This window comes from Rattus norvegicus, chromosome 3 (assembly GCF_036323735.1).
Source record: "Rattus norvegicus strain BN/NHsdMcwi chromosome 3, GRCr8, whole genome shotgun sequence".
Classification (NCBI taxonomy): Eukaryota; Metazoa; Chordata; class Mammalia; order Rodentia; family Muridae; genus Rattus; species Rattus norvegicus.
The window spans coordinates 57022822-57041408 of record NC_086021.1 but is presented as its reverse complement, the minus strand read 5'-3'; the positions used below and the strand labels follow the sequence as shown (position 1 = coordinate 57041408).

Genomic DNA, 18587 nt, shown 5'->3' with positions numbered 1-18587 from the left:
CATTCCTGAGAACGGGACCCCCGTTGAAGGATTCAGAGAAAGGACTGTAAGAGCTTGAAGGGGCTTGAGACCCCATATGAACAACAATGTCAAGCAACCAGAGTTTCCAGGGACTAAGCCACTACCTAAAGACTATACATGGACTGACCCTGGACTCTGACCTCATAGGTAGCAATGAATAGCCTAGTAAGAGCACCAGTGGAAGGGGAAGCCCTGGGTCCTGCCAAGACTGAACCCCCAGTGAACTAGACTGTTGGGGGGAGGGTGGTAATGGGGGAAGGATGGGGAGGGGAACACCCATATAGAAGGGGAGGGGGAGGGGCTAGGGGGATGTTGGCCCGGAAACCAGGAAAGGGAATAACAATTGAAATGTAAATAAGAAATACCCAAGTTAATAAAGATGGAGGGAAAAAAAACCCTCTCCCAAAAATTAAAAAAAAAGAAAAGAAAAAGAAAAAGAAAGTGGGCATTCCTTACTCTTTAATTTAAAGTCAGTTGATGATACCGCTAAAAGAAAACATAGATTTAGGGCAGGGACGGAGGACACAGTTCAGTGGTGGAACATTTGCCTACCGTGCACTAGGCCACCGAGATCAGTCCTAACAGTGCAAATAAAACACAAAAATAGACACAGGGAAAATAGACCGACCAACAAACACTGGCTTCCTCAATCCTGTAATCATGGCTAAACATTTCAGAGGAACAAAATACAGAGTATGCCCACTCATATCACTGTCCCACTAGGGATGGCCTAAAGCTTCCTTAGAGCTGGGAGTGATACGTGCCTGTGGTCCCAGCACTCAGGAAGCTGAGGCAGGAGGAATCCTGGGAGGTTAACACAAGTCAGAGCTAAGTAGCCTAAGAGCTTGTCCCAAAAATAGTGATAGAAATAGAAGGTAAAATGCTAAGGATTATATCAGGAAATACACAAAATTCTCAATGACTCAGAAGAAGTGAGGATTAGAACATCACGTGGTTAGAAAGTTGTAAAATAGACAGCATGTGCTTTGAGTACAACTATGTAGGCACACTTAGGCTCCAGACGTTAAGCCTGGGTGCCATGAAACGGTTACCTTGGGTTGCTTTGGTTTCATTTTTGTTTTGGAGGGGGTGGTTACTGGAAACTGAACCCAAGGCTTTGCAGGTGCTAGTCAAAAGGTTTTCTCACTGTTTATGAAATTTATTATCATAATTTAATGCATTTTAAGTATTGGCTGTAGGAAATGCAAATTTTAGTTTCCAGTTTTCTAGATGGCTACAAATATTTATGGACTTCTTTTCCTCCGTCCCTGAGTTCATTTTACAAAGGCAGCTTGCTTTCACGGATGCTCACCACAGCTGCCTCCCAGAGCTATAATCTGAAGCATTTGTGGTGACTCCGCTTTCTGGGTCTTCTAATTATTCTGCAGGTTATGTACAAAGAAAACCTGGGAACAGGCATCCCAACCACTGTCACCCCAGAGATTGAGAGAGTCAAACGCAATCAAGAGAACTTTAGCTCGGTATTTACAGATACATGAAATAAATTCTTTCCCGTTAAAAAAAAAAAAAAAACTACCAGAATAACCTACTGTTCAAAGTAACAGCTTAACAGCTCTGTGTGTTTTATGTATCTCCTCTGATGAAAACCACCTGACCTGGTTCAGAATAGCTCCTCTTCTCATTGCTCTCTAACAGTTGCAGCAACTGACTGGTGTGAGCTAGACCTGAAACATGGTTAGCGGCATTAACAAGCTTCCTTGGGGTGCTTGAACCCTAGATCCCAGTGCTTCCTACTCTACCTTTCCCAGACATGGCGGTGTAAAAGCTGATGCTGTGACTTTCAAAGCCTTATCCTGACTAAATACTGCTCTCTCAAAGCCCCCTCCTTGCCCACCCACCCCACTCCCTTCCTCTGTCTCTGCTTGTTTTGAATGTTTTCTGGATACTTTCTTGTATCTCCCAGGTTTTGTACAAAGAAAGTTTGGGAAAAGGAACCCCTACAGCTGTCACTCCAGAGATGGAGAGAGTCAAGCGCAATCAAGAGAACTTTAGCTCGGTATTTCTTAGGGGCAAAAAAAAATCCTGAACCCCAATTCTTATTAAAATAACGGTCGCATTAATGTCCTTAACAAACAAATGTAAAATTACTAAGTTCATATAATGAAGGAATGATGCCAGTTTTACTTCAGACTTCAACCCAAATCTAATGAAAGTTTTAATAATGGTGTGAAATTTTAACTGTTTTCTTTAAATCACTCCCATTAAAAACTATAATCCTCGGTTTCCTTCCCCCAGTCTAACTAGTATGGTAAAGGTCAAAAGTTAAATCTAACATCCTTCCCCAAAGGTCAGTACTAATCAGAATTGAATTTTACTGTGGCGTGATTTTTTTAAAAATATTTGTAGCTTTTCCTAAGCAGTCATGATTCTTAAACATCTTCGTTTGAAAACAGACCAATTCATAGTAGCTCAGAAATATTTACTTACGTCAGGGAGTTTTGTTTGTATATGAAACATTACAGGTAAGCTTTCCCTTGGAATGTATTCAGGGTTACTGGAGTTGATATTTATGTAGTTTTAATGTTTACAAGGATTTATTTAATCTCCCCAAGTCCTCTTTTTTTGTTTTTTGTTTTGTTTTGTTTTGTTTTTTGTTTCAGTGTTGTCTCTAACTCATTATAGATAGTAACTTCTGTTAGCTTACATGCTGCTTTATAAAGCCCAATCCTCTATATTTGAGAAGGTATGTGTATGCATTGGTGTCACCACTGTAGTGTAGGGACAACTTAATGTACAAAGGCAGTCACAGTTGGTCTGTTTCTTAGTTTTACTTTACTTCTGTGTAAGAACAGGAACTCGTGGTGATTTAGGATGAAATCTGAGATGGATTAAAATGGAAAGATGGATCCATGCTAATATTGACTGTTGGTTCTGTGCACGCAGATATTGTACAAAGAGAACCTGAGCAAGGGGACCCCCTTACCTGTCACTCCAGAGATGGAGAGAGTCAAGCGCAATCAAGAGAACTTTAGCTCGGTATTTCTTAGGGGCAAAAAAAAATCCTGAACCCCAATTCTTATTAAAATAACGGTCGCATTAATGTCCTTAACAAACAAATGTAAAATTACTAAGTTCATATAATGAAGGAATGATGCCAGTTTTACTTCAGACTTCAACCCAAATCTAATGAAAGTTTTAATAATGGTGTGAAATTTTAACTGTTTTCTTTAAATCGCTTCCATTAAAAACTATAATCCTCGGTTTCCTTCCCCCAGTCTAACTAGTATAGTAAAGGTCAAAAGTTAAATCTAACATCCTTCCCCAAAGGTCAGTACTAATCAGAAATGAATTTTACTGTGGCGTGATTTTTTTAAAAATATTTGTAGCTTTTCCTAAGCGGTCATGATTCTTAAACATCTTTGTTTGAAAACAGACCAATTCATAGTAGCTCAGAAATATTTACTTACGTCAGGGAGTTTTGTTTGTATATAAAACATTACAGGTGAGCTTTCCCTTGGAATGTATTCGGGGTCACTGGAGTTGATATTTATGTAGTTTTAATGTTTACAAGGATTTACTTAATCTCCCCAAGTCCTCTGTTTTTGTTTTTTTGTTTTGTTTTGTTTTGTTTTTTGTTTTGTTTTGTTTTTTGTTTCAGTGTTGTCTCTAACTCATTATAGATAGTAACTTCTGTTAGCTTACATGCTGCCTTATAAAGCCCAATCCTCTATATTTGAGAAGGTATATGTATGCATTGGTGTCACCACTGTAGTGTAGGGACAACTTAATGTACAAAGGCAGTCACAGTTGGTCTGTTTCTTAGTTTTACTTTACTTCTTCGTAAGAACAGGAACTCGTGGTGATTTAGGATGAAATCTGAGATGGATTAAAATGGAAAGATGGATCCATGCTAATATTGACTGTTGGTTCTGTGCACGCAGATATTGTACAAAGAGAACCTGAGCAAGGGGACCCCCTTACCTGTCACTCCAGAGATGGAGAGAGTCAAGCGCAATCAAGAAAACTTTAGCTCGGTATTTGCGAGAGAGTTCCTTTAACCCCATATTAAAAAGAATTCCGATAAACAAAATTCTCACCATTTGTCCGTTTATAATAATTTAACAAATACTTGGGGGGAAAAACACACACACACAAACAACTTCACCAACTGAATCCTTCTGCCTTGGATATTTTACTCACCATTTAATCTCAATGCTTTGTATTTTCTGAAGTACCCCCTAAACCTTCTTCATGTTAGACGTGTAGGCATATCTGTTCTAACTTTATGTCTGTATGTGGTGTTGTGAATTGGACTCAAGGCTTTGCATGGGTTAGGCAAGGACTCTACTGCTTGGGCCCCTCCCTTAATACTTTGAATTGGTTCCTTTCCTTTTCAACTTTGTTAGCCTTGGTCCTTTTGAAATTAAATGACTTCCAAAGGACCCAAAACCTGGAGCTCGTATTTACTTGGAAATCTTTCAGTCTGATGTTTCTGGGCTAGTGCAACAACAAGACACTGACCAAAGGCTGTGTGGGAACAGCTTACCGGCTTGGATAGTGGTGGATGACTTTATCACAGGTCCCACCAGCATGGATAGTGAAGGAAAACACTTGGTATTGGAACCAAAAGCTTTGATAGGTGCTCTAAACGAGCCATTTTATGACGAGAAACCTATGCTTTCCACTTTGTTTTAAAGACAGGCTCAGACTGTGTAGTCCGGGGTGGTTTTAAATGTACCACTCTCCTGCCTCGGCCTCCCTAGTCCTAGGACCACAGGCAGGTTTGTTTTTTAAACATGCTAATTAAATCAGAACGAGCGTTACATTATTGTTATATCGACTGATATTCCTTTAAAAAAAACTATCATAATAAATAACTTGGTATCCTTCCATACAAGGAACTTCTAGGCTTGAAATGGAAATTCACGTATCTTCTGAAAAGGTAGTTGGATCCACTGTTGGGGAGGCGCGTTGACCTGAAAGGCGCTTCATCTTGATTGAGAACTTCCTAACAGCTGGCTCTCTCACACAGTCGAGCAGTAACTCCTTTCGAGTCCACTTTGTATTTTGTCCCTAATTACTACTCACTAACAATGTCCCAATCTCCATGAGTTTTCATTGTATGTTGACATGTCTTTTGGGGTGTTTACTGTGCTGTTCTATGAGCTCATTATTCCTATTTTTTTGGGAGAGGTATTGCTGTTTAAAATTATATTTTAGTCATTTCTATATTAGTGTATTCTTGTATATCTATTTGAAACTATTCTAATGGCCTGGACAACTTTTTCTTTGCTAGAGTATGATTTGTGTCATTTACACAGGTTATGCTAGACAGACAACATTGTCCAGTGGTGTACAGGCTTTCTAGGTACGATAGGCAAGACTGTGTGGTAAATGTAGACTTTTAGATTTGATGACTTCTGTAACCTTAACAAAGACCAAAGTAGCCAGAGAGCACAGACTCAAGTCTGTAGTTGTAAATGTCTGGTATGCTGTAAGACAAATGTTTTATGTAGAAAAAAAGAACTATTTGCTAAGTTCATAAAGCTATGTCTTTCGAATACTGAGCATGTCCATGGCCTTGTGTAACTGTATTTCTCCCTTAATTCTGTAGGTTATAGTAAAAAGATGAGCAACGATTTATCACACAGCCATGCAGGGCAGTGGGTGTGGTCTTTCCTGCTAGATGTCTGTATCTCATAGGCCAAGGGGCTACTCTAACTGCTTGAATTCTCCTCCAATGCTTTCTTGTGCCATACAGGTGTTGTATAAAGAGAACCTTGGAAAAGGGATTCCGATCCCCATCACTCCAGAGATGGAGAGAGTCAAACACAATCAAGAAAACTTTAGTTCGGTATTTAAAAAAAAAAAAAACAAAAAAGCAAAAAAAAACAAAACAAAAAAAAAAAACAAAAAGCAAAACCCAAAACCTTTTAACTCATCCCAGTTTTTAAAATATGACCTGTGCTGTATCCAACTAATGCTACCATTCCTTCTGGTTCAGTCTCCTTACCTCAGTTAAACATTAATCTGATCTTTAAAAGTACTCCAGCTTTTTAAAAAAAGAAAAAGAAACAACAGCTTTGGCGTTTAAGCATCTGAGTTTACCTTGCTTTGGCAAATGTAATGTGAGCACAGAGCTTCAAAGCCCCTTCTGTGAAGATCTGACCACTGGCTCATTTCCTCTCCTAACCTCCTTTTCCTGGCACTCACATGGTCCCTCTGAAGTCTTCCTTCGCATCTTATCTTACTCTAGTGACCTTAAAAGTAACTGTTCCCAATATGCTCACCCAGACTGAAAGGTTGACTTCTTCGGAACGTCAACAAGAGTATGGATGAATCGCCCCATAGATTCTTACAAAACTCAAACATCCTTTTCCTGATTTCTGAAAATAACTTTCTTGGTTTGGTTTCTGTCTCTGTCTTTTCCTCATAATGATGACAACTAACGTCTCCTTCCGTAGTGTTCTTTGTGTGTGCTGCAGACATGAGCGCCTTCCTGCAATCCTTCTGTCTTCCAGGTCGAAGCTTTTGGCATCTCCCCCCGTCTCTAACTCCTCTTCCTCCGTCCCCTCCCACAGCCAACTGCTCCCAGGAGAGGAAGAGTGACTGACAGCTTTCTGTTCTGCATGCTTTTCTTATCATACAGGTGCTATACAAAGAAAACCTGGGGACAGGAATTCCCATCCCCATCACTCCAGAGATGCAGAGAGTAAAACTCAATCAAGAAAACCTTAGCTCGGTATTTCGAAAGGAAAGGAGGGGGTCAGACGCCATTTAACTGCAGAACCTCGTTATTAAACCCTCTTCCCTTCCTTTGCTTCTAACATCTCTTTGTTAAAGGATATCCTTTCTCGTTTTATGTTTTGATTTTTTTTTATTTCACCTGATGCTTTTAAACATTGTTTTTAAAAAGGAGTAACTATTCTAGTTTGTAGATAACAAAACCAAGTTCTAACCATCTCAAATCTATGCATTGCCTAGGAGGTATCATGCTCACAAAAAAGAGGGGGGGGGACCCAGACAGCGTGGATGACTCTAATAGCCTTTCCTAGCTAGCAATTTAGGTCCTTGCTTCTGTAGCTCACAGCTTCCCTGCCCAGTAACAGCCTCCTTAAATAGAACATGGTATCCTATGAGCATTTAACTCCTGGCTCCTGTAATATTTTTATGCCAAAGAAGTTGACCTTACCCTTAAATTTTCACAGCAAATGAAATGTCACTTACCATTGTTTCTCTGATACTTTTTTACCATACAGGTGCTATATAAAGAAAACATGGGCAAGGGAACCCCTTTACCTGTCACTCCAGAGATGGAGAGAGTCAAACACAATCAAGAAAATATTAGCTCGGTACTCTGACAAGGGAAAAAAATGACTTCTTTCGTGATTTTAAAACTACCTCAATGACTTAAAATAATTCCTATTAATCCTATTTTAAAAGGCGTCTTACATCTTGTCCATTTCTTGGCTACATTTATCCTTTGTTCCTACCTAGCCTTAACTTCATAACAGAATTGCCTTATTGCCTTTAAAATTCTAATATCGAGGTAACAGATTTTCCTACAAAATATTCTTCTGCTTATCTCTCCTGTACCCAACTTCCTCTCTGCTATACCCAAGGTCTCTTTGCATGCTTGAGAAATCGGGGCATTAGGGACCTTGATGGGTGAAATCAAAGATATAATGTGGGGGTCTTTCTTGGATGTTGAAGTCTTTGATGACTCTGACTCGCCCCCACTAGATTTGACTTTTGTAGTACATATGATCAGTCTGCGGGGCTTTGCACGGGCTAAGGCATGTTCTTACATGGAACCAGATCCCCAGTCTTGCTATGACAAACGTGGGCAAAGAGATCTTGGGAAAATAGCTCCTGATCCTAAGCCGTAGATAATGATGTCAACTTGATATGGTGTTTTCCCAACTGCATAAGTTACTGAAAAAGGAAAGTGTCAAGACTTTTTGTCTTAGTGGTCTTAATTTTGGTTTTGTCGTCTCTACGATGAAAGTCAGTGCTAACTGTAACAGTGTATTTCTTTCAAGCGTGTGCTCTCTGGTATTAATCTGTCAGTGGCTGGGGATAGAGTCTCTGGGGACTTTAGCTCTCAGTAACTGCTCAGCATTTACACTGCCTCAAAGTTTCTCCTGTTCCTCACAGTCATCTGAATGCTGGGTAAAGCAGGCGTCTGGGTCTGGCCCTTGTTCCCTATTTTGTCAGTAGCTGCAGTGTAGAGCAGAGAACGGGCATTTCTAGTACATTCTCAGCTGATACTGACCAGCTATTCAAGGACTTAGAGACCTGCTGGGGGAGAATCCCTCCTTAGTGACAGTTCCCAAATCTCCCAGATCACCTAGAAGGACACTGAGGAAGACGTTTGAGGTTGAGGGTTTATCATGACCCAGATCTATTGCTTTTACATGCTGGTAATGTAATTGCTGAAAACATCTCTCATGGCTGATAAGTGTGAAATATTTGGTGACTAAAATAAGCAAAACATAAAGATAGAGGAGTAAGAGAAACACTTGCCTGGGGGTCTACAATTTTACTCCCTATGAGTGCCTGTGTTGCAAAAGTACCAGTTAGAGTGTTGTTGTATTGGGGCAACTTCAAAACACAAACAGCCCCACATGGTAACTCCCAGTTAGGTGATGTGTCATGGGACTGATAGTCACATACTAGTGGTAAAATGATGGTAGGGCTTCCTCCTTTCTGTAACATCACAGCCCTCACAGGGCAAGGTTGTACTATAGGAATGTGTGCCTTACTCTAACTGCAGTCAGCTTCTCCTTTGAAAACATAGATTGCTGTCTAACCTTAGTGCCTAAATGACTTGGTACCCAGAGCCTCCTCAAAAGTTAATGTACTATTCCATTTCTTCTTTTGGTAATTGTAACTCTTTTTTTGTTGTTGTTGTTGTGTCTCCTTTTGGATTTTCGGATCCACTGACTCATTTAGGTTTTGTACAAAGAAAATGTGGGTAAAGCCACCCCAACCCCTGTCACTCCAGAGATGCAGAGAGTCAAACGCAATCAAGAAAACATTAGCTCGGTATTGTCTTGAGAAATGAAAGTGCTTCTGATTTTACAAAGTAACTCTTGCAGTGTGGCCTGCTCTTAACCCCCATCCTAGGTTAAAACCAAATAAAATGCCAGTTGTGCTTTCAGCTCCTCTAAACACCACACAACATTCATCATTGCCATTAACTAATTTGGCTTTCTTTTTTTCTTGAGAGCTGTTCTCACTAGTAGTCATAGGTTACACCTAATATTTCCCTCTCCCTCCTGCAACTGTATTTGTATTTAATAGAGAATATTGCCTCCTCGTGAGTGACTTGTAGGTCCACCTTTGTTTCTAACAGGTGCTATACAAAGAGAACCTGGGGAAAGCAACCCCCACACCCTTCACTCCTGAGATGGAAAGAGTCAAACGCAATCAAGAAAACTTTAGCTCGGTATTTGAGAGAAAAAATAAACCATTAAAATTCTAACAAGCCTGATCATCATGGCTACACCACTAATTCTTCTCACAGCATTTCCAAGACTTGATACCTTTTCAAACTCTTCCTTGGCCACTTAAAAACAACCACCCACCCTTGCTAGTTCGCACTGAGTTCAAGTCTTATCTCTCGCTTTCTACTGTAACAATTTCATGGCTTTCTCCTCCTGAAGTGTTTCTTATACTGTGTGACCTAATTGGGCCATAATGATAGCTGGATGATGACTTCTTAGAACTGTTTTCTTCCTTTGCTTTCTGATGTTGGGATACTCTTGGCTCTCCTAGGTATTGTACAAAGAGAACATGAGAAAAGCAACACCAACACCTGTCACTCCAGACATGGAGAGAGCCAAACGCAACCAAGAAAATATTAGCTCGGTATTTCCCAATTAAATAGAACAGTCGAAGACCTTGGAATTAACATTTTAACATCATGAAAACATGCCTTTCTCACTCAACTGAAAAACACACTAAAATTTAAAAACACTGGATAACGTAACATCTTGGAAGACTTTTTTTTAACATCATAAAAATGTGCACTTCTTTCACTGAAAATGTACACTAAAATTAACACAGCTCTGCTTTTTCCATTTCAAATTGTACTAAACATATAATAATCAGCTATAGTCTTATTTCTCTTACATTTGACTCTAAGGGAGTTTTTCATAACCAGCTATAACAAATTGACCCCTAACATCTTCCACCTTCTGTTGTTATTTCTAAGGTACTTTATGAAAAGGGTAATACTCTGAAATTTGTCTTCACTTTGATATTCTTGTGTCTGGGAGACTCTGATTTTTGATTCTGGCACATTGGTTTATGTAATCTGGGCATTATCTAAGAAAAATGGTCAGTATCAGATCTAGTGTGAAGATAACATCAAGCATTCTGGTGCTGTATCGCAATTCCTAGTAAATCCAGGAGGGCACTTTCTTCCTCCTTCAGACTTACACCGTGCCCTTTGTCTTTGACAATGAAGCATTTTCATTTGCAAAGTCAAAACAAGTCTTGTGTCTTCTGATGCAAGTCTAGCCAGTTCCTTGAGCTGATCTGGAACACTTGGTCCAAATATCTGGCTACTATCTTTTGACTTAAATTAACCTCACCAGCTTCTTTCATTTGAATCTGTTAAAGTCTTTGAGCTTAAGAATTAGAACAAGGCTATGCCATGCACTCATGCATGTCTCTCCTCCATAGGTTCTTTACTCCGATAGCTTCCGGAAACAAATACAAGGTAAAGCTGCCTATGTGCTAGATACACCAGAGATGAGGCGGGTTAGGGAAACCCAACGGCACATCTCAACAGTAAGTCGAGAACTCTTGCCTAAATGTGTATTTTATTGGTGTACCTATGTGTATGTGTACATGTGTATGGTGTGTGTGCAATGCAATGTGTATATGAGTGGCCAGAAGAAGGGTATCAAACCTCCTGGAACTGGAGTTACATGTGTTCATGAACTACCTCATGTGAACTGGGAACTCAACGCAGATCCTCTGTGAGAAAGTGTGCTCTTAACCGTTGAGCCATTTCTCCAGCCACAGAATTCTTTATGATTGGCTGGCCAGCCTGCTGAAATATATTCAAACAGAGATGGTCACGCTACCATATTTTCATGAAGTAAACTCGTATTTCAGGTGAAATATCATGAAGACTTTGAGAAACACAAAGGCTGTTTCACACCGGTGGTGACAGACCCTATCACTGAACGAGTAAAGAAAAACACACAGGACTTCAGTGACATTAACTACCGAGGTATTCAGAGAAAAGTGGTGGAAATAGAACAGAAGCGGAATGACCAGGATCAAGATACCATTACAGGTAACTGGGAACAAGGTGACCGAATACCAAATGGAAGACAAAGGACCCAAATCTGAGAACAAAAGCCCCATTAGCCAGTTTGCTCTGAGTTGAGCTCTGAGAAGTATCTTCTGTTATCTTTGTTCTGAGAAGACCAGAACCTAAGCTAAGTAGGAGTAGCCCAGCCTTCCTGTGATTGCTGACACTCTTGTTCTCAAGACACAGATAAATGCTAGAACATTTGTTCTGAACACTGGCTTTCCTTTCAGGCCTGCGTGTCTGGCGGACTAACCCTGGTTCAGTTTTTGATTATGACCCGGCAGAAGATAACATCCAGTCCCGAAGTTTGCACATGGTCAATGGTACGCACGCCCACGGCTGTCTAGTTGGCTAGAGCCAATGTTCCTTCCCTCCAGGGTCCTGCATCTTCTGAGCTTGCTCATTGACTAGTGGGCCAAACTGAGCATTGATTGGTTTGAGGAAAGATTTTGACAAACTTTTATTTCATGACTCCTTCAGAGGAGTCTCTATATTCTTCTTCTAACGAAAACGTTAGTCTTTGTTAGAGGAAAAAAAATGCACGGGCAAAGGGAACATACATGTTCATCCGGAACGTTATGAACTATTTGTGTTAGGGAATATTCATACTGTCTGCTCATGTAGAAAATAAACTGACAGGCCAGGCGTTATTGTATACTCCTTCAATCCCAGTATTCAGGAGGCAGGGGCAAACAGATCTCTTTGACTCCAGCTTGTTCTACACATTGAGTTCCATGCCAGCCAAAGCTATATGGTGAGACTTCTTTTTAAAAACAGTAAAGTTTCATGCCGTGCTGTTCTTTATAAAGAAAGCTCTGCTGGTCTTTAAACACTTACACTGTAGTCTGTGGCTAGAGACCATCAGTAACCTCTTGTTCTACCCTGACATGTATACAATTTAAGGTTGTGCCTATAAGACCATGGAACATAGGAAAGGAACCTTCATCCATCTGGAAATGAGGGAGGCCTTTCTGGAGAAACCAAAAATGAAGTATGAATATGACTGCTCTCTCTGTTCACTGAAGTGAGCCAGGAAAGGGGTGTGGTGGCAGAAGGCCCATAGTTAAAGACAGATAACTTGAATCTGATACCTCCTCGAGCCACTTAGGCCAGCTTTACCCATTTAAATTCTCTCCCATAAGAACAACAACCGTACACTAGAGGAACTGTACGTCAGCCATAGGAAGCTACTTAGAACTATGCTTGATAAAACGAAACAAAATGAAACAAAACCGCAATGGAGGAATCACTCCCATAGAAATCTTATCTTTGCCATGTGTCTCCCAGTCCAAGCTCAACGCCGGAGCCGGGACCAGTCCAGATCTGCCAGTGCACTGAGCATCAGTGGGGGTGAGGAGAAGTCTGAGCACTCGGAGGCCGCAGACCAGCGCCTTTCCACATACAGTGACGGAGGTGCCTTCTTCTCTGCAACCTCAACAGGTATAAGGAGACCTTCCCAGATGGGCATGGTCACGCACACCTGTAATCTACCATTCAGGAGGCTCTCACGGGAGGATTACAAATCTGAGGCTAGCCTATGCTATATGGAGACTTTGTCTCAAACAAGCACAACAACAAAAACCATGAAATGAATGGTACTAACAGTCAGAAGGTCAGCTCATTGAAAATGAATGGTACTGGGCTGGAGAGATGGCTCAGCGGTTAAGAGCACTGACTGCTCTTCCAGAGGTCCTGAGTTCAATTCCCAGCAACCACATGGTGGCTCACAAACATCCGTAATAAAGTTAAAAAAAAAAAAAATGAAGGATACTAACAGTCAGAAGGTCAGCTCATTGATTGTTCTAAGCAATGTGTAAAATTTAAAAGTTACTACTTCCCTGAGGAAAAAAAACTAGAATTATGGAGTTGCATGTTTAATGACCTTCATAATTTTACTAGCTCATCTCTCCACAGGAGTCACTGAGAAAAAGACACTGCTTGGCTGGTAAGCACAGATGAGCTGTCTACCACATGCCTTTACAACCTTCTTTTTCTTCCTTGTAGCTTACAAACATGTGAAAACCACCGAGCTCCCACAGCAGCGATCATCCTCAGTTGCCACCCAGCAGACAACACTGTCTTCCATCCCGTCACACCCATCTACTGCCGGAGTAAGTAAAGAGTAATGGGCACAAATTACTAGACTTGTGTGGTTTGTTTTTAATTCAGATTATAGCATGTATAAACACTCATGTATGTGGCTATTTGGTATTAGCCAATTAAGGGGCTCATTCCAGGCTAATTCTTCTCTCATCAGTTACCTACAGCTCTTCAACTAGGGGTATAGCCTTATGCTGTCATTGTTCAGTCTTGTTCAGGTAGTCATATGCTGAGATTTCATGGGTACAGCTTCCCTGTCCTATATATTAGGCACAATCTTGTCTGTAGTAGCCCTGGTCCTGTTGCTTCTTTGATGGGGGATAAGGGCTATACTCATCTGCAGGTATGAAGGTAAATGTTTAGAATGCAGTTAGAGATTTTACTGGATTAGGGAAGTGTCAGTATTGGGTCCTCCTCTAGCCTCCATTGGGTAGATGGCTAGGCATAACTACTCTCCATTGAGCTGGCCTTAAGTTCAGTTAGATAGCTATTGGTTGTGGCTGAGATAAAAGTGCTGTTACTGCCTTTTAGGGGTATCTTGCTGTGCTGGTCATTGTTGTGATTTCATAAGCATCACAGCTGGGTAGGATTGTAGCTTTTCCTCCCTTGGCAGCTTGAATATCACTTTCAGATGTTATGAGAGCTAGAAGGGACTTTGAGGTCAGATCCGGCTGGATTTCCCTATGCCCTGTATCTGAAGTGGGTATGTCTTCAGCAACAGAAACCCAACCCTACTAGAAAGCAACAAAGGCAACAGGAATAGCCTATATGGTTTTGGGGATCTCTTGGCCCCCTCTACTGACAACTCCAAAGGAGGTTTTTCATTCCCAATACTGGAGGATTTTTTCCTTAGGGGTAGCATTGCTATTCCAGTGAAGTCATCAATAAAGAAATACATTTAATTTTTATAGTATATATATTTATATATGTAATTTTAGGTAAACATAAAATAATTCCCCATGTTTTTTTTCCAAACATTCTCGGTCCTTTTTATCCCTCCTCTCCTTTCCTCAGCTAAAGCCCTCCCCTTGATTTCCCCATTCACAGCACCTGTGCCCCGCTGTTAATTCCACCCCCAATCCATGTTCCTCCTCACTTCCCTGGTTTCTGCAGTTACTCCAGCATATACATTCATTCACTCACACACACACACACACACACACACACACACACACACACACACACACACACACACACACACACAAACTTGGAGCTAGGATCTAGGATAATATGTAGTCCAACCATTTCCCTGCAGGTCTTCTTTTTGAGCTGAACAGTGTTCTATTGTGTGTAGGTACATACTCCTTATTCTTTCATCAGCTGAATGGCATTAAGTCTTTGCAGGTCCTAGCTACTGTTGAGTAAAGCAGCAGTAACTATGGCTGAGCAAGTGTCTGGAGAGGAGGGTCATCAGATGCTTTGGGCACATGCCAACCAGTGGACTAAGTGGCTCACACGGGAGCTCTACTTCATATCTCTTTAGATTCCCCACGTGGATTTCAAGAGTGGCTGCATCCATTTACAGTACCACGAACAATGAGGGTTCTTCTTTCCCACAAGCTCACCAGCATTTGCCAATTGTCTTCTTGATCTTAGCCATTGTGATTGGTGTACAATGAAATCTCTAAAGTTGTTTTAATTTACATTTTCCTAATTGCTAAGGATGTTCAATACTTTGAGATAGTTCCTAGCCATTTTTATTTCTCCTGAGATGTTTCTGTTCAGAGCCACAGCACCATTTTTAAAATTATATTGTCGGTTTTAACTGGTGTGTTTGGTTTTTGAGTTCTTTATGTATTTTGGATATCAACCTTCTATCATAAGTATAGCTGGCTAAGATTCCTCTACACTTGGACATTTCATTTGCTACACCGAATCTTTTCTGAGCTTCCACTTGTCAATTGTTGGCCTTTATTCCTAGGCAAATTGATCTTACTCAGAAGAGTCTTTTCCTATGTCTACATCTTGGAGAGTACTGCCTACTTTTCTTCTAGCAGTTTCAATATTTCAGATTTTATATTAAGTTCTTTGATCCATTTGGAGTTTATTTTTGTGCAGAGTAAGACAAGCCTAATTTCACTCTTTTACGTGTGGACAGTGTTCCCAGAACCATTTATTGAAGATGCTGTTTTCTTCAATGCCTGTTTTTTGGTACTTTGGTCAAATACCAGATGGCTGAAGTTATATGGACTTGTTGTTTACTATTTTGTTTCACTGAGCTGCATGTTTGTCCTTGTTCCAGAACAATACTGGTTTTATCACTACAGCTCTGTAATAGATCTTGAAATCTAATGGCAATTCCTCCAACTTGTTCTTTTGAGTTGCTTTGGCTACCCAGGGTCCTTTGTGGCTCCATGTGAAACTTCTAGTGATTGTGGTTGGGACTGCATTGAAGCTGTAAGCAGCATTTGGTAGGACAATCATTTTCACAGTACTAACCCTACCACTCCATGACCATGGGAAGTCTTTCCGTTTTGTAGTGTCTTTCTCAGTCTTCTTCAGTGACTTCAGTTTTCATAGTCAAGGCTTTTTCCTTCCTTGCTTAAGTTTATTCCAAGATATTTCTCTTGAGATTATTGTGAATAGGAATGCTTGTATGATCTTTCTCAGCATACTTGCTATTGTTGGCTACTGAGTTTTCTGAGTCAATTGTGTCCTGGTACTTTACTGAAAGTGTTGATTATTTCTAGAAGTTTTCTGGAAGTTTTGGGATCTATGTGTAATAGCTGCAAATAAATATGATTTGACTCCTTTTCCAACTTGAATTCCTTATCTTATAGCTATAGCTAGTGCTTCAAGGCTGTGGTTTTGCCAAACACTGCCTTTGTTGTATTGAGGCATATATTCCCTCCACACACACACCCACTAAGACTTGTATAATGAAGATATTGGATTCTATCAAATATTTCTATATTCATTAAGATATGCATATAATTTTATCTGAAAGTCTATTCATTACACTTACTGACTTACATATCATCCTTGCATCTCTGGGATAAAAACTTGATCATGGTCATCTTTTTGATGTGTGGCTATACTTGATTTGTAGGTATTGTATTAAAGATTTCTGCCTCCATACTCTATTGGCCTGTAATTTATGTTGTTTCATCTTTACCTAGTTTGGGTAATAAGAGTGATACTGTCTGCATAGAAGTTTGGAAGTGCCTTGTTTCTAATATAGCTAGTTTAAAGATTGTCTATAGATCTCTGAAAATTTGGTAGAATCTTTGCTATTAAATATCTGGGCCTGTCCTTTATTAGTTGAAAGGCTTTTTATGATGGTTTCAATCTCATTTGTTATGGGCCTGTTCAAGATTGTGTTCTCCTTTTCATCTAACTTTGGTGTTCTTTTAGATCTTCTAGCTTTAATGGAGAATAGATTTTTAAAATACATTCCCTTATAAGGCACAATTTCTTTGGTGTCTGTTCTATTTTCCTTGTTTATCTCTGATACTGTTCATTTGAGTCATTTTTGTCTTGGCAAGTTGGGCCAAAAATCTGTTAGTTTTATCTCAAGAATCATCTCTTACATTCATTCTTTTTCTGTGCTTCTCTCCTATTAATTATTGCTTTCATTTTTGTTTCATTTTTGTTTGGCTTATTGTTGCTTGAGTATCATAAAATCATTTACTTATGCTCTGGTTTTACTTAAAAATATTTTTCTTGCAATATACTTTGATCATATACTTTCCCCATCCCTAACTACTCCCAGGGCCTCCCCACCTTCCAACCCACACACCTTTGTTCTTACAACTGATTTTAATGTGCCCCACAAGTTTTGTTGTCATTTTAATTTCAAGATTTTCCTTTTGACACTATCATCCACTAATGTGTTATTAATCTCCATTGAATTGGTATAATTACTAGGTTGACTGTTGATTTTAAGATCCATTACATTGTGGTCAGAAAAAAATGATTTTGTTTCAATTGTTCTGAATTTGGTTAACATTTGGTTTTTGTCTCAATATGCAGTCTATTTTAGAGAAACATCTATGGGCTGCTGAGGAGAATGTATATTCTTTAGTATTAGTTGAAAAGTATTCTGTTGATATCAGGCCTGGTTGATGTGTGTCATTCAGTTCAGAATTCATTTATTAATGAATTAATTTCACTTGAGAGTGAAATATCTTTTCCAGTTCCACTTGACTGTTCACATAGAGAACTCCTTTGGGAAAGTCTTTATTCATAGCCTTAGCATCCTAAATACTTTGGTTGAGTCGGAGGCCTTTATATATTCCAGTTATTAAACCCACCAGTAAATGACTTGCAGATATTTTATAGGTGTCTTTGTAGTTGTTTTGGTGGTAGCTGCACATTGTCTTTTGTAACTTGAATTTGTGGGAAAAGTCATGCACTCTTACTTTCCTTTTTCCTCATCCCCATGAATAGAAAATCTTCCGTGCCATATATGACTATATGGCTGCAGATGCGGATGAAGTGTCCTTTAAAGATGGAGATGCTATAGTGAATGCTCAGGCGATTGATGAAGGCTGGATGTATGGCACTGTGCAGAGGACCGGCAGGACCGGCATGCTCCCTGCCAACTATGTGGAAGCTATTTAAGCACTTCAAGATCTCCATCAGTCTGCAGTGTCTGCACCTCTGCAGGCAACATCTCAGTGGAGACTCCAATGTACCCATGGCCCTCAAGCTCTCTAATGTTTTCACCTGTATCAGAATCACTTCATGGTTTCTCTTCTACGGAAACCACGGTTATTCTCCATGGAACCCAACATTAATTCAGTTCTTAAACTAGACTTACAACTTCATTTTTTTTTTCTGGATTGATACATGAAACTAGAGACAGTAAACATGTAAAAGCTTATTTCCAAAAGAAGCTTTTACATCATGAAACCTGTTTTAAAGTAAGCTGAAATTCACAATAGAATTTTTAAACGCTTCTGTAGTATAATGTAACCAAACCAGTCCTTCCCAATTATAAAAACATTGACCTTATTCTGAACACCCAAACAGTAAAAGAAAAACAGAAGGGAGAACCACCTTTCTCTTGTTTACTAAGTGCAAAAGCTTGTGTTTCTAATTTCATTTCTGTAAGCTATAAAGATGACAGTCAATATAAAATGTTGAGAAACTAGAAACTAATAAAACCTATAGTACCAAAATAAACTGTACACGGCTAAACTTTAATAAAGTCTGAGTTTAAGTTACCTAA

General features: G+C 39.8%; 1 protein-coding gene across 48 annotated transcripts in view; it reads left to right on the top strand.

Moving 5' to 3' along the window:
* The window catches only part of Neb (nebulin), a 197931-nt gene extending 179344 nt beyond the window's left edge, over nucleotides 1-18587 (top strand). For 9 of the 48 annotated variants that reach the window (XM_063283589.1, XM_039106258.2, XM_063283578.1 and 6 more), the window contains 16 exons: nucleotides 1410-1502; nucleotides 1946-2038; nucleotides 2926-3018; nucleotides 3924-4016; nucleotides 5744-5836; nucleotides 6632-6724; nucleotides 7242-7334; nucleotides 8938-9030; nucleotides 9341-9433; nucleotides 9763-9855; nucleotides 10675-10782; nucleotides 11113-11296; nucleotides 11545-11637; nucleotides 12602-12754; nucleotides 13319-13425; nucleotides 17804-18587. In XM_063283589.1, the coding sequence (XP_063139659.1) occupies nucleotides 1410-1502; nucleotides 1946-2038; nucleotides 2926-3018; nucleotides 3924-4016; nucleotides 5744-5836; nucleotides 6632-6724; nucleotides 7242-7334; nucleotides 8938-9030; nucleotides 9341-9433; nucleotides 9763-9855; nucleotides 10675-10782; nucleotides 11113-11296; nucleotides 11545-11637; nucleotides 12602-12754; nucleotides 13319-13425; nucleotides 17804-17977 (1749 nt within the window). In that variant the 3' untranslated portion in view covers nucleotides 17978-18587. The remainder of the gene's footprint in view (nucleotides 1-1409; nucleotides 1503-1945; nucleotides 2039-2925; nucleotides 3019-3923; nucleotides 4017-5743; nucleotides 5837-6631; nucleotides 6725-7241; nucleotides 7335-8937; nucleotides 9031-9340; nucleotides 9434-9762; nucleotides 9856-10674; nucleotides 10783-11112; nucleotides 11297-11544; nucleotides 11638-12601; nucleotides 12755-13318; nucleotides 13426-17803) is intronic. The other 39 variants (XM_039106300.1, XM_063283605.1, XM_063283602.1 and 36 more) reach the window with 25 other exon arrangements.